The following is a 12,702-nucleotide window of genomic DNA, read 5'->3' as shown; positions in this document are numbered from 1 at the left end:
TGAATTAGTGGAGGAAATATCCGCTAATCAGGTGTGTGCACTTTCCTAGGCAAATTAGCATGGACCAACAGGCAACTGCTACGTCTCTTTTGGTGAGTGCTTTTAAGGAGACGGTGTATCATAATGTGTGCCATTATCCCTGTTTGAACTGCAGCAGCCTAGGACATATATCTCTCCAAGAAAAAATGGAGAGGAATTGCAAGGCCATAATGTCAGGGTTATTTCTTCCCCCTGCCTGTGAGTATCGCTACTAGGGAACAGATATTGATACTTTTCTTTGTAGGCATGCCGGGGCAACAAATAATATGAAGGCATTTGTTTCAATATAGTCAACCTCTTTTGGGCTAAGAAATTCTCACAGTTTAGCAGTAAAAATGTGTATGTGCATATCTGAATCACGCCGTTGTATGCAGTCATGAACTATTTGCTACCACAAAATTGAAATTTATCTCAGCTGTCTGTGTCTGAGTGCACATACCTACCACAGCCCGATAACAGGAACGCAGGAGGTGTTCGTGTATGGGGAGGACTGTCACGATGTCAGGTGTTGTCTTTTTCATTAACACCCACTAACATCCATCACATCTCATTGTGTAACCCTTCTGACTCTCCAGCATGGCTCCCCCCCCTCCTCTCTCACATCACCTTCCCTCCCTGTCTGTCTGTGTGACTCACCTTCATTTTGACCTGAGAAGAGACGAGCTCAGGGTGTGTCTGCCCCACTAACTGCTGGTAAGTGTCTGCGGTTTGGGCTTGGGCGGGCGGAGGGGTGCGATGGGGAGATTTTGTGAGGGTATCTTGTGTCAGGGATGGCTGCTGGTTTTATTGGGCTACTGTGAGGAAACTCGAACTCCAAGTTGTGGTGATTTTCATGCTTTGAATTTGTACCGAGGGATCGTGTGTTCTTTTCTCTATTTTAAGTCAAGATGTCCGTGCAAATATAACTCGGTGGCAGTTTAGTTTTCCGAACAAAACGCCATTTTCATAAAAATATGTATTGATGTGTGCTTATTATACAGACAATGTGGTGTTTTCGCCACACTAATTTATGAGAGGCCTATCAAGAAAACTAAAAAAAATCTTTTGTTTCTTTAAGGATTTTGCATGAAACAGCATGAAATTCACCACAGTTTTGTATACATGTGCCATGTATGTGTATTTGATGTGTATAGTTTGAGTTTCCAGTGATTATCAGTTCACATAAAAAACAAAATTCTTCTACTCACTTTACATGTTGGCATGTTAGTCTTTCTTGCATTCCTTGAAGCTCTTCAGCCCCATAAATATTTAACGGGACACAAAAAAGTCATCAGTATTTATTTAACACTGGGAGCGTAAAACTCCCATAAGTCCCAGAGTCATATTAGCTTTTATGAGTACAAGCAGCGCTCTGATCAACACATCGTTACTGACAATTTTGCTTTGTCGCAAGGACATTTCCAGCAGCACTTTTGCTCATGTTAGAGCCACAAAGGGTGATACAGAAGGTTGTAAGACATTTTAGCTCTTATTTATATTTCAAAACACTTTGATACAGGTTGATTGTGTCAATAACTAATCTGAGAAGAAACAGTTCTGTTACTTATGACACATTTGCAGTTAGACAGTGTCCTGCACTGAGATCAGCAGAAGATCTCTGAATTCTGTAAGATTCCTATACATCATTTTTTAACCAAATTTTAAAATCTGTGGATTATCTAATTATAGTACATAAACAAAATGTCTTTATTAGTTACAATATGGTGCAAAAGTCTCAAGCCACCACTCATTTCTTTATATTTTGCTAGGAAATGGGCAGCAGTCAATAATTAAATGAAATATGTACAATCACAAATTGAAATGTAGTATTGAAGGCAAACATAGAGTTGGTACAATTGTAGCAAGCTTGAAAGTCAATATTTGGCATGATCACCTAATTTCTTTGAATAGTCTTCAGGAATAGTTTTCCAGGCTTCTTGAAGGACCTGCGAAGCTTTTTCTTGGATGTTGGCTGCCTTTGGTTCTTTTCTCAGTCGAGATGATCCGCACAGCTTCAGTAATGTTGAGGTCCGGGGTTTGGGGAGGCCAATCCATGACTGGTGTTTGGCGTCAGTGACATGCTGACTCAGAGACTTTCTAGATCAGGGGTGGGGGAACTCCAGAGCTACAGGTTGTAAATGTGTCCTTGATCCAACACAGCTGATTTAAATGGCTAAATTACCTCCTCAGCATGTCTTGAAGTTTTCCTGAGGCCTGGTAATGAACTAATCATTTGATTCAGGTGTGCTGACCCAGGGTGGCATCTAAAACCTGCAGGACACCAGCCCTTGAGGCTTGGAGTTTCCAATCCCTCTTCTAGATGGTACTGCATGGTGGATTAAAACTGCCAACACTACTGGCTGAAATGCAGCTCCAAACTGTGACGGAGGCTCCAGTGTATTTTACACACAGACACTGTTCGGCCTCTCCTGACCTCCTCCATAAGATTGTCAGTCCAGTTCTTGTATAATTTGGCATACCTCAGCCTTTCTCCCCATTTTCCTTCCTTAAGAATGGCTTCTTGACAGCCACCCTTCCACTGAGACTATTTCTGATGAGGCTTCAGTGAACAGTAGATGGATGAAGGGCCAGGATGCATCTATCAGGTCCTGTGTCAGGTCTTTGCTGGATCTCTCCCCCACCCCATTTTCTTAAGGACGTGACTTTCAGATACTGCTCATCTACTCTAGGTAGTGTTTTAGACTTACTCCTTCTTCTTTTGTCCTCTACTTATCAGTTTCCTCAATTATTTTCAAGAACACACTCCACACAGTGAAATAGTGTCATCTTTAGCAGTTTTTTACACATTCAGCTAAAGAATTTAATCGGCTTTGCTAAATTGTCTGTTATGTGTAGGCAAAACACCGGCCCATCCCTCGAGTTGGGTGCCTTTTTAAAGTGCTTGAATGATTGATAGATAAGTATTGAGTGACTTCAGATACAAGGACTGGATTAAAAATGAGGGGAAAAGCAGCCAAAGTCCAGAGAAAGACTTTGAAAGACCTTCAGAAAGCCGGAAGAACCATTGGCTCAAGACCACAAAGATTACAAGGACGTGTGGCCCCTTGGAAGCAAAATATAAAGAAATGAGGGCTGGTTCAAGACTTTTGCATTCTATACATAATGTTTTGCATTGAGATCAGCAAAATATTTTTGATTTCTATGCAATATTTTTAACCCAATGGACATTTTCTGTGATTTTCATTAGTTAGTATCTTCTGTGGATTGGCATCAAAGTGTAGCAGCTAGACAACTAAAGGATGTCTCTGATTATATGCGCGGTGATTGTGTTCTGAGCTCTGAGCTGCCGCTCTCATGTTTTCAGTCAAACACCAGCAGCAACGGTCCAGGCGGGTACAGCCAGCCAGGCCGTCACTCGGTGTCGGTCGAGGTGCAGATGCAAAGACAGAGGCAGGAGGAGAGAGACTCGTTCACCCAGGCGCAGCGACAGTACAGCTCCCTGCCACGGTAAGACTGACGGATGTAGAACTTGACACGATTGTGTTTGATGTTTATTTCTGTTCAACAATCGATATGTACCGAGAGATTTTCGTGCGTCTGTCTAATATAAAAAGTGTCCTGGAGTTTGCAACTGTTTGATCTGTAATCCAGTGTAATGGATCTCGAGCAGTGACGCATGTGTGGTTTTACGTGTGCGCGTTCGTGTACGCGCCTGTCTGATTACGTCTGATTCATCGTAATAGCCCAGTGACAGTAGTGATGGCAGATTAAATTTATATATACATATATAAACCATCTGAGTAAGAAAAAGAGTCATAGCTGGTCAGCTTCAGACCACAAAGCTGCGCACACACACTCTCAGTGTCAGGATGGACAGATCATGTTACCCTCTTCCAAAGATATGACATGATTGCTTTCCTCTCCCTTAATGTAATTCCCTTTGATCTGCATGAGATGCGCGTCTCTTGTTCCAGGAAGTGTGCTGGGGTGTGGGTGTTTTTTTTCCTCTATTCTTTTTTTTCTAAATTTGAGAAGTTTTGGTTATTGCTTTAATGCTTTTGGTGTGAGTTAAGGGTTGATTTTGGTGAAATGTTTAGCATTTCCAGCATCCCTGAACAGATTACATATATTTACATATTTGTATCATATGTAGAGTAAAAATGAGCCCCTCTAAAAACGCTAAAGCGCTTGGAAAGTCAGGAAATAAAAATGATCGTTTCTCTTCCTCAGTATTGTGTTTTTAAAAAAAGAAAAAAAAACTATGTTAAGTAATAATGACACCTCGTAATGAGATTATAATCATAGATTTGATGTTAATTTAAAATCATAGCAGTACCCTATTATGGATATTTTTTAATTCTTCACTTTAAGCATGAAAAGTCCAGAAGGAAAACATTGTTCACAGCTACTGTCGCCTTTCCCGAAGCCATCTGTGTAATTTCTCCTTCAAACTCATTTTAAGGCCAACTATGTTTAAGCAGACACATCCTGGTGCGTGTCGCCTCGCACTTACCATACATATACAACATTTAATACATTATCTTCTCTTACTTCACCGTAGTACTCTAATCCACTGTTATCAACATAAATCCCTTCCTTGATAAATATTGCAGGCAGCTTTGCTGAAAGATTAATGAACTACCGTCGCGCTCCAGCGGTCAGAGGCAACATCCTGTGGCCGCATACCCTCACTTTTACACTAATTCCATTAATAAACTGCTCTGTTTGGATAAACACGGCTGCAGTTTCTCCAGAACACTAAGTATTGTTTGACTGAGAAGCATAACATCCTTTGGAGTCAGAGGCTTTACATTTTCCATTTGGAAGGTCACGGCTCTGATGAGCGTCAAGTGGATGAGCATAGCTTTTTATTTATTTTTTAATAACAGTATCATTCCATAAAAACAGCGTTTATTCTCGGCGAAGGCCAGATCTCTTCTGGATGACACCCTTTCCTAAACAAGGAGGCATGAATGAAAATAAACGGCCACCACTGGAAATAATGATGGGCAATGGGATCTTTATCACAGATCAGCACCATTGATCTGTGAGCCAAAGTAATGCCATTTCGCAACGCCAAAGGCTGGCTGCAACAGCTGGCATTTGGTTTTACTTGTGCGTGCATGCGTGGGTGTCGCAACCACATGTCATGACACCCCTGCCCCATCTCCCCTTTCCTCTGTCAGTCTCACTCTGTCACCTTTTCCCTCTCTCTTTCTTCATGCTCCACTGTGTGCATGAGTGGAATACAGAACGATATACATCTTTCTGTATTTACCACACATGTACACGCTCCCTCTTGGCACAGCAGAGACTGAGGCGGGGATCTGGTTTGCATTTCTCAGCAGGGAGGCAGACCGGCTTTGGCCTCTTTGTCAACAATATGAAATGAAATCAGATCCCGGGGACGCCTGTCTCTGAAAATTGGAAGCGCTCAGGCGTGTGCAAGAATAAACCTGGGCTATATACTCCTATCTTGCCGATCGAGGAGCGTATCCATTCCCAATCGCATTCAATCCCCGTTGAATAAAAACAAAAGGTCTTTTTTGTTCTCATTAAGGATTTTTTTCCCTCCTCTTCCTACTGAAATCCAAACACAGGAATAATACGATTTCTTCACAGCTGGCTGATAAACCTGCTAATTATGCATGGCTCACAGTCAAATGCCCATTGATGTTTTTGTGTGTCGCCGCCTTCTATGTCTCTTGCTCCCGTTTTGCCCTCGGGATAAACGGGTGGAGCTGTTAGAATACTCATGCATATCGTATAGGCTCACAAACACACACAAAGACAAGGCTGCCACAAAGAGGCTAGCCAAGCAGAAATGAGAGGTGATGTCACACATCTGGACCCCCCCACCCCCCTCTGTCTGTCTATCTTTCTTGTAAAGGCCAGGGTAGTCCCCCAGAATCACGACAACCAACTGCGCCTTTAAGACTGTTGTGTCAGGTGTTGCATATCAGCCCGTATGAATCCATAGGGGACAAGATGGTCGCCTCATTTTTCTAGCTGCAAAAGGTCTGCTATTTGTGTCTGTCAGATCCAATGCTCTGCTATTACTGTCTGTCAGATCCAATGGCTGTTTCAGTCCGTCTCAACGTGGGCCCAATGTGCTGGAAGGAGACTCTGACATGGTTAGGTATCCCTGTATGTTGTCGATGTGGGTTGATAGTTGCCCAGAGGCAGTTTGTGAGGCTCTAATGGTGCCTCATTTTCATTGAATATGATGTTTTGGCTCCTGTGCTACTGACACTATCGTTTTGTTTTTTTTTTCTCAGCAACAGAAAAAATAATCCAAACACTAGTGCTTTGTCTGGAGGTAACAGGTTCGGTTGTTAATAAACCCAAAATTAGTTTTTGTGAGAGAATATTTGTTCATTTTACCTCAAATACATTGTCAAATTATTCAATTTCAGGTGTGTCAGTAATTATTACATCAGTTTAAAAAATAAATAAATAATCTGTTCCATCATGTCAGTTCAGTCAAGTTAATTTACTGGTTGTAATACAACCATGTCAGTTGATGGTTGGAAGGGCACCGACAGAAGCATAATGTGGCAAAGCCCCTTCTTGATTTTTAAAGAAACCCATCCAGGATCCACACTAAAATATTCCTTTGCTTATGTAAGCGGACAGACAAATGGCCCAGAACAGATAAATCCACCTTAAATCTCACCTTAATAAAAGAGTTTTCTGTGCTGATCTCCATGGCAACATTACAGCTTATGTTTGCATCGCCTATGTGAAGGTAAAATCTTTCTCTAAATTCTGTCAGTTGAAAACCTCGTGACTAGGGATGGGTATTGATAAGATTTTCACGATTCCGATTCCATTTTCGATTCTGTTTAACGATTCGATTCTTTATCGATTCTTTTTAAAAAAGGAGAACACTAAGGTTGATTAGCTTAGAACTACTTGTTTTATATCTTCTCTTTGAACAAGGTAGAAATTTAGGAGTAACATGGCCTTACAAACCCGACAGTGAGATCTTAAGAGATCCACAGCCTACGGCTCTTCAATGGGGTGTCACAGGGTCCCCGGGGAATAAAATTGTAAATGTAAAATAATAAAATAAATTTTCTTCTGTAGCAATAACAAAGTATAACATAAATTATTCTGTAGCAATTACACAAGAATATCCAGTAATGTCCCTGCCTACAATTAAACACATTCACTTACCGAAAATCGGGGCATCTGCTGTGGCAAATGGGTGCAAGCCTTTGACCACAAACTTAGTCACTGCTCGGTGACATTCGTCTATCCTGGCCTGAAAGCAGACGCTACCGGTAGACTGCAGGGAGAACTGCCAGCATCTGAGCCAGCCAGACTCTGTCTGTCTCTCTCATCATGGTCACTTAAATGCAGCGCACAGTAATGGAAGGTTTTGTAATAAGGCAGATCGCGCTAACATAATATGCACTGTTAGTTGATTATTTACCTGCCGCATTAACGGGATAGGACGTGCAAACGTTACCGCTGCTGCTGGGTTGAGATTCACGAGTCCAGAGCGGAATTAAAAACACGACATTTATTTAAGGTCATCGCGTGTTTTGTGAGCAAATGCTTTTGCATATTCGTAGTGTTTCCTCCCTTAAATGAAATATCTACTTTGCAAGTATTGCAAGTTGCCCTGTTGTCATCCGTTCTCGTAAAGTATAACCAAACTTTTGAGCGCCATGTTTCCTGCCAGGTAAATGATGCTCCGCAACGTGGTGACGTCATTCGGGGCGACTGGAATCGATAAGGGAATCGTTTGCAAAAATGGCAAACAATTCCAAGGAATTGAAACAGTGGGAACCGGTTCTCAACAAGAACTGGGTTTCGATACCCATCCCCACTCGTGACATAATTTCGAGTCATTGTACAAAAAATATCTCACCTAACGCTCGTAGATTTTTCCAGAGCTTTAAACGTCGCTTTTTAGTCCCTCTGAAGAAGAACCAGAGAGGAAAAGCTTAAAAAAAGCTGACTTTGACATAAGACTGGTGATATTTTACACTCAGCTTCCCTTTCTATGTTATCAAACCTACACTATGAATTGCAGCATTTGCTACAACTGATGAAGTCAGTTTGTAGGCAAATATATTCAGAAAATAACCACATGTGGCATGATCCCTAAAAACAGATTGTGCATATGAATATCTTGACTCTATAGACAAGAAAGCTTTGACTGAAGAGGAGAGGAGGCTTTGTGTACTTGCAGGTAAACGGTTCTTGAACAAAATAGGGATTGCACGTGCCAAAATGAAATCTCTATCGAAACTGTCAGCTATCATCCTAGGACAATGTAACAGGAAGTCACAGCCAGGATATCCAAAGGCAAGGACTGGAAACTGATAGGTTTCCAGATTGCTGATGGTGTGATTAACTAAATACGGAGTGAAAATGAGGTGATAAAAACAACCTAGAGTTAATTATTTATGAATATGTCAAAAGCGGTTTCACATTTACCCTTGCTGTATTTTTCTTTCTACTTCAGGCAACCCAGGAAGAACCCTAGCACCATCTCCCAAGACTCTTGGGATAAGGCATACCCACCTGGTGAAGGGTTCCAGACTGCTAAGGACAACCCCAGGTACTCCAGCTACCAGGGCTCCAGGAACGGCTATCCAGGTGGAGGCGGTGTCAATGCCAGAGTCCTTCTGGAGGCCCAGGAGCTCTTGAGGCAGGAGCAGAGACGCAGAGAGCAAGAAGCCAAAGGGAAATTAATGCAGGAAAGTGCTGGCAACAGCAGCTATGAGGGGTACACGGCACATCTGAAAGACCCCGCCTCTCCTAAAGGGCCGTACCGACACGACGTGCCACCTTCGCCTTCACAGTTAGCGAGGCTTAATAGATTGGGTTCTGAGAAAGGAAGACTTTTTTATTCTTGAAGAGCATCATTGGACTGGTTGATGAAGAGCCAAACGAAACGATTAGAGCCAAGGGGATTGTTTTGAAGAAAGAAAAATAGACACTATGAATCTTGACAGGGGACAACCTAGAGGTCTTATAGTTTAGCAGTGAGCTTATAGGTAAACAGTTGTGAAGTGTACTCGGTATGTGGGTGTTTGTGTTCAGTCCTCCGCTGTGAGGATGACCTATACTAGTCAGTCATTCACCCTCCTACAAACAGTGCCTTCTCTGCATTCACGGACACGAAGCTTGTTCGCAGTCGTCCAGGACTCTGATTCATCGAGATCTGGCATCGTCGTGTACTGACAATCAAATGGGCAGACAGGCAAGTGAGTGGGCGCTTTTTTGAGCCCACGGGGAGGCGCAAGTTTCTGTGTGGGTTTTGTATGTGGGCATGTGACAAGGTACATGTTTCACTATCAAGAATGTGTCCCGCGGATGACTCTGCCCACCTGTCACATTCAGCCCCGACAGATGCTGCCGGTGTTTATCAGCATTCTGTTTTCTCTACTTTTAGTCTTCTCTCCACAGCAACACAACTCGCACAGTACTCCACAGGGAGCACAGAAAACAAGGCAAAGTGTGTGAAAGAAAGCGGGGCGCATTGTGTGTGTTATTAATAAAAAAGACCCCCTCATAAATGATTCATATTTTGTGTTATCTCTATGGAGGAGGCTCAGGCAGAGAGGGTAGAGAGCTCTGATCCTCTGCCTGGCCGCTCTGCTTGGTTCTCGGCTTGACTTGCCGGCCCGCCCGCCTGTCTGGAGCCCTCATCCTCTCTGCGTTGTTCTCGTCTTCTCTCTGTTCATTACGCTATTTTCTTTTTCTACCTCAACACCCCTACCTTTATCCTCTGCTCCCCTGCTCTCCCTTCTTTGCACATCTCACACCTTCGCGTCCCCTTACTCTTCCTCCTGCTACACGGTGCCACCCTCCTCCTCTTCGTCTCCCGAGTCAGGCTCTGCACTGAATTTTTCATCACAAGCCACCTGCTGCCTGCCAGAGCCAAAGAACGCTGCCACCGGAGGCATCGACAGAGGGCCCGGCTTCTGACATAAAGAGTGGAATAAAAGCCAAAAAAAAAAGACAGACAGAATAAAGATGGGAAGAGAGACAACGAGCCTCCGAGTGTGAGATTAGCTGGAGCTTTTTCCCAGTTTTAACAAAAGGCAAAACTGTCCTTGGGAGTTAATTGCTTTCAATTGCTATAATTGCTTTTTGTATTTTTTTTTGCAGTTGTTAGCATTTAGTCAGCCCCATTCTCCATAATAATTTAAAAAGAGGGAACAGGTAAACGGGCTATCATACTTTTAAAAAAGCATCAGTCAATAGATAATCTGAATGCCAAAAGCTTTTACAGGGCAGAACAAAATGACAAAACAGCTTATTTACTGGCCCACATTTTGCAGTGTCTAGATCTGAGTTTGCTTTTGCTGCCATAAGTCGATGAAATAGGACTTTTCTCTTAACAATAGCAGAACGAAAGAAGCCGTTCTTTCCAAACAAACGTTTAGAACATTTTTAACTCCCTTTTAACCATCCTGAAATGTTTCCCTTAATATGGCAATTAGGCTTAGTGGGTTATGCTAACTTTGTGTTTACCACCTCTTTCTCTGTGCAGCTGGTACAAATATGGAACCTTTCCACAGGCTCACAAGTAAACAAACAGGCTTTCATTAATCATTATGCAAGGTGAGAGGGTCATCTGGCCGTTCGCCCTGCATGGAGTTCCCATGGAAGTGGCTTTTCCGGGCAGCAGGGGTTTTGTGTGACACAGGTGAAGATTCCACAGCAATCTTCAGGCTGGAATAATGCTAACGCACACTAGTCACTATAGCGCTTCAGTTTATTTTGCTTGCTGTCGAACCGTCTATTGTTAGCTAACTATTTACATTTGATTTATTCAAATGTCTTCCTCGCCTTTTTTCCCAATGGCTCCGCTTAAAATTGAAGGAAGATTGTTATGAAAAGGTTGCACACAGATTTACGTCGGACCTCCTGGCAAACCCACTGATTCTGTTCAAAATGAACTGGTTTCGTAGGTTTTTGCTGTGACAGCCTTGAGAAGGACTTTTTTCTCTATTTCTTTTGTTGTTGTTGTTGTTGGTCTCCATTTTATGAGGAAACAGAACTTAAAAAAAAACAAACCAGAACAAATTAAACAAGAAATATCTGCAAGACTAGATAAAAATTTCCATTCTGGCCCAACTCTGCAGCTGCTGATTGAAAACAGCTGTTGTACGTGTACTGGGAAAAAACGCTTGGGCATCGATGACACATACTTTAAAAAAAAAAAAAAGAAAAATACTGCCACCAGCCCACTATTATAATTGCTGCCGTAGGTGGCAACCTCTTACTCGGTGCTCGTCTTTCTTTGACAGCGCTAATGTTTGTGACGTGATTGTGTCTGCCGCCGAGCTAACAAATGAAACGGGGCAGGGGTCAAATTTTAAACAAAAGGGAAATACAGAAAAAGGTACAGAGAACAAACGGGCAGTGCATAATCACCCTTCACTCCCACACCATCTCCATATGCAGAGGGAAGCTGCATGATAAACATGATCTCCTGCTGGTTAATGAAGACCCTTGCTGGGATAGATGCAGGCCTGGTAAGGGTAATGAATGAGATGAAGTAAAATTGAACCTTTAGTGGCATTGTTCCAGGTTTAAACTTAGCAATATTGTTCAGCGCACATACTTATGTGTGCATGGGTGCAATGATAGAAACAGATTTTTGGGGAGGGGGGCGTCTTCCCAGTTAAACCCACCTGAGAATGAAGCTGATGAAAAACTTACCAAAAAAATGACACAAGCTGTGCAGATGAGAGTAAAAGCATTCTCCATTATGCACATTATTTTAGCAAAGTGTTTGGTTCCTGCTGTGAACACAAATTGCAGACCAGCATATTTAGAAGGATGTATTTGACCTGTGCTCTAAATACAGTGGATTTAGCTGCTCAGCTGTTCCTGTTATATCAATAAGTGCCTGAGATAATATCACAAAATGTTACACAAAGAAGGTTATGATATGATTTTTTTTTCTGTCAGTGACACTGCAGCACACAAATTGCAGTGGATTTTGTTGTTTTTTTTAAATCCATATTAAGGGTACACTTTCCTGAACTTTTTTCTTTTAATATTTGTAAGAGCCAACACTGGCGGACAGTTATCATTGTATTTGTACTCTGTTTGATATGCCTTCAAACATACTGCAGCAGGATGTGTTTTAAAGTATCTCAAAACAAATGGAAGTTATTAGATGCTGATGTGCAATTGTTGTGTTTGTTGTTGTTGGGGTTTTTTTTTTCAGAAAACTTTTACATGATCTATTAAGAAATGTATGCAGCCACTTCTTCCTGTACATATCAAATTTAGAATAAAACAGAAGGCTGTTCCATCCTGTTTCCAACCTCGCCTTGCCTATGTCTCGCTCCCCCGCCCCAGCTTTTCTTCTCAGCCCCGACTCTGAACCCTGATCAGACATGTCGTCAATTAACCATGAGGGACTCTGCAGTCAGATGTCAAACCTGTCAGGGCTGCTTGCTGATGTCTTTTTCAGAAAGACAAACTGAGAGAGTTTGATGGATAAAGAGGAGATAACATGATGAAATCATTAATTCCCGTGGGGGGAAATGGTGTAGCAGTTGATGTACAAACATAACTGAAACAAACATTTGGCTAGTGGGTAACTGCGCTGTTTCCCCCTGTGTAACCGACCTGGTGAATACAATGAGATAATCTCCCAAAACACCACTGCGTTTCCTGTTATTAAGTCCAACCTTATTCCCACTGTGACTCACAGGGGACCTGTTGAGCAGCTCCCTGCTA

The 12,702-nt window shown here is 42.3% G+C and overlaps 1 protein-coding gene across 7 annotated transcripts in view; it reads left to right on the top strand.

The window, feature by feature from the left end:
* The window catches only part of pard3ab (par-3 family cell polarity regulator alpha, b), a 241,418-nt gene extending 229,147 nt beyond the window's left edge, over positions 1–12,271 (top strand). For all 7 annotated transcript variants that reach the window (XM_084911280.1, XM_084911277.1, XM_084911278.1 and 4 more), the window contains 2 exons: positions 3,344–3,486; positions 8,459–12,271. In XM_084911280.1, the coding sequence (XP_084767406.1) occupies positions 3,344–3,486; positions 8,459–8,852 (537 nt within the window). In that variant the 3' untranslated portion in view covers positions 8,853–12,271. The remainder of the gene's footprint in view (positions 1–3,343; positions 3,487–8,458) is intronic.
* Positions 12,272–12,702: the final 431 nt, after the last annotated feature.

Source organism: Perissodus microlepis, chromosome 18 (genome assembly GCF_051167445.1).
Source record: "Perissodus microlepis isolate ML-2025 ecotype Zambia chromosome 18, ASM5116744v1, whole genome shotgun sequence".
NCBI lineage: Eukaryota > Metazoa > Chordata > Actinopteri > Cichliformes > Cichlidae > Perissodus > Perissodus microlepis.
This window is presented reverse-complemented; position numbering and strand designations above follow the sequence as displayed.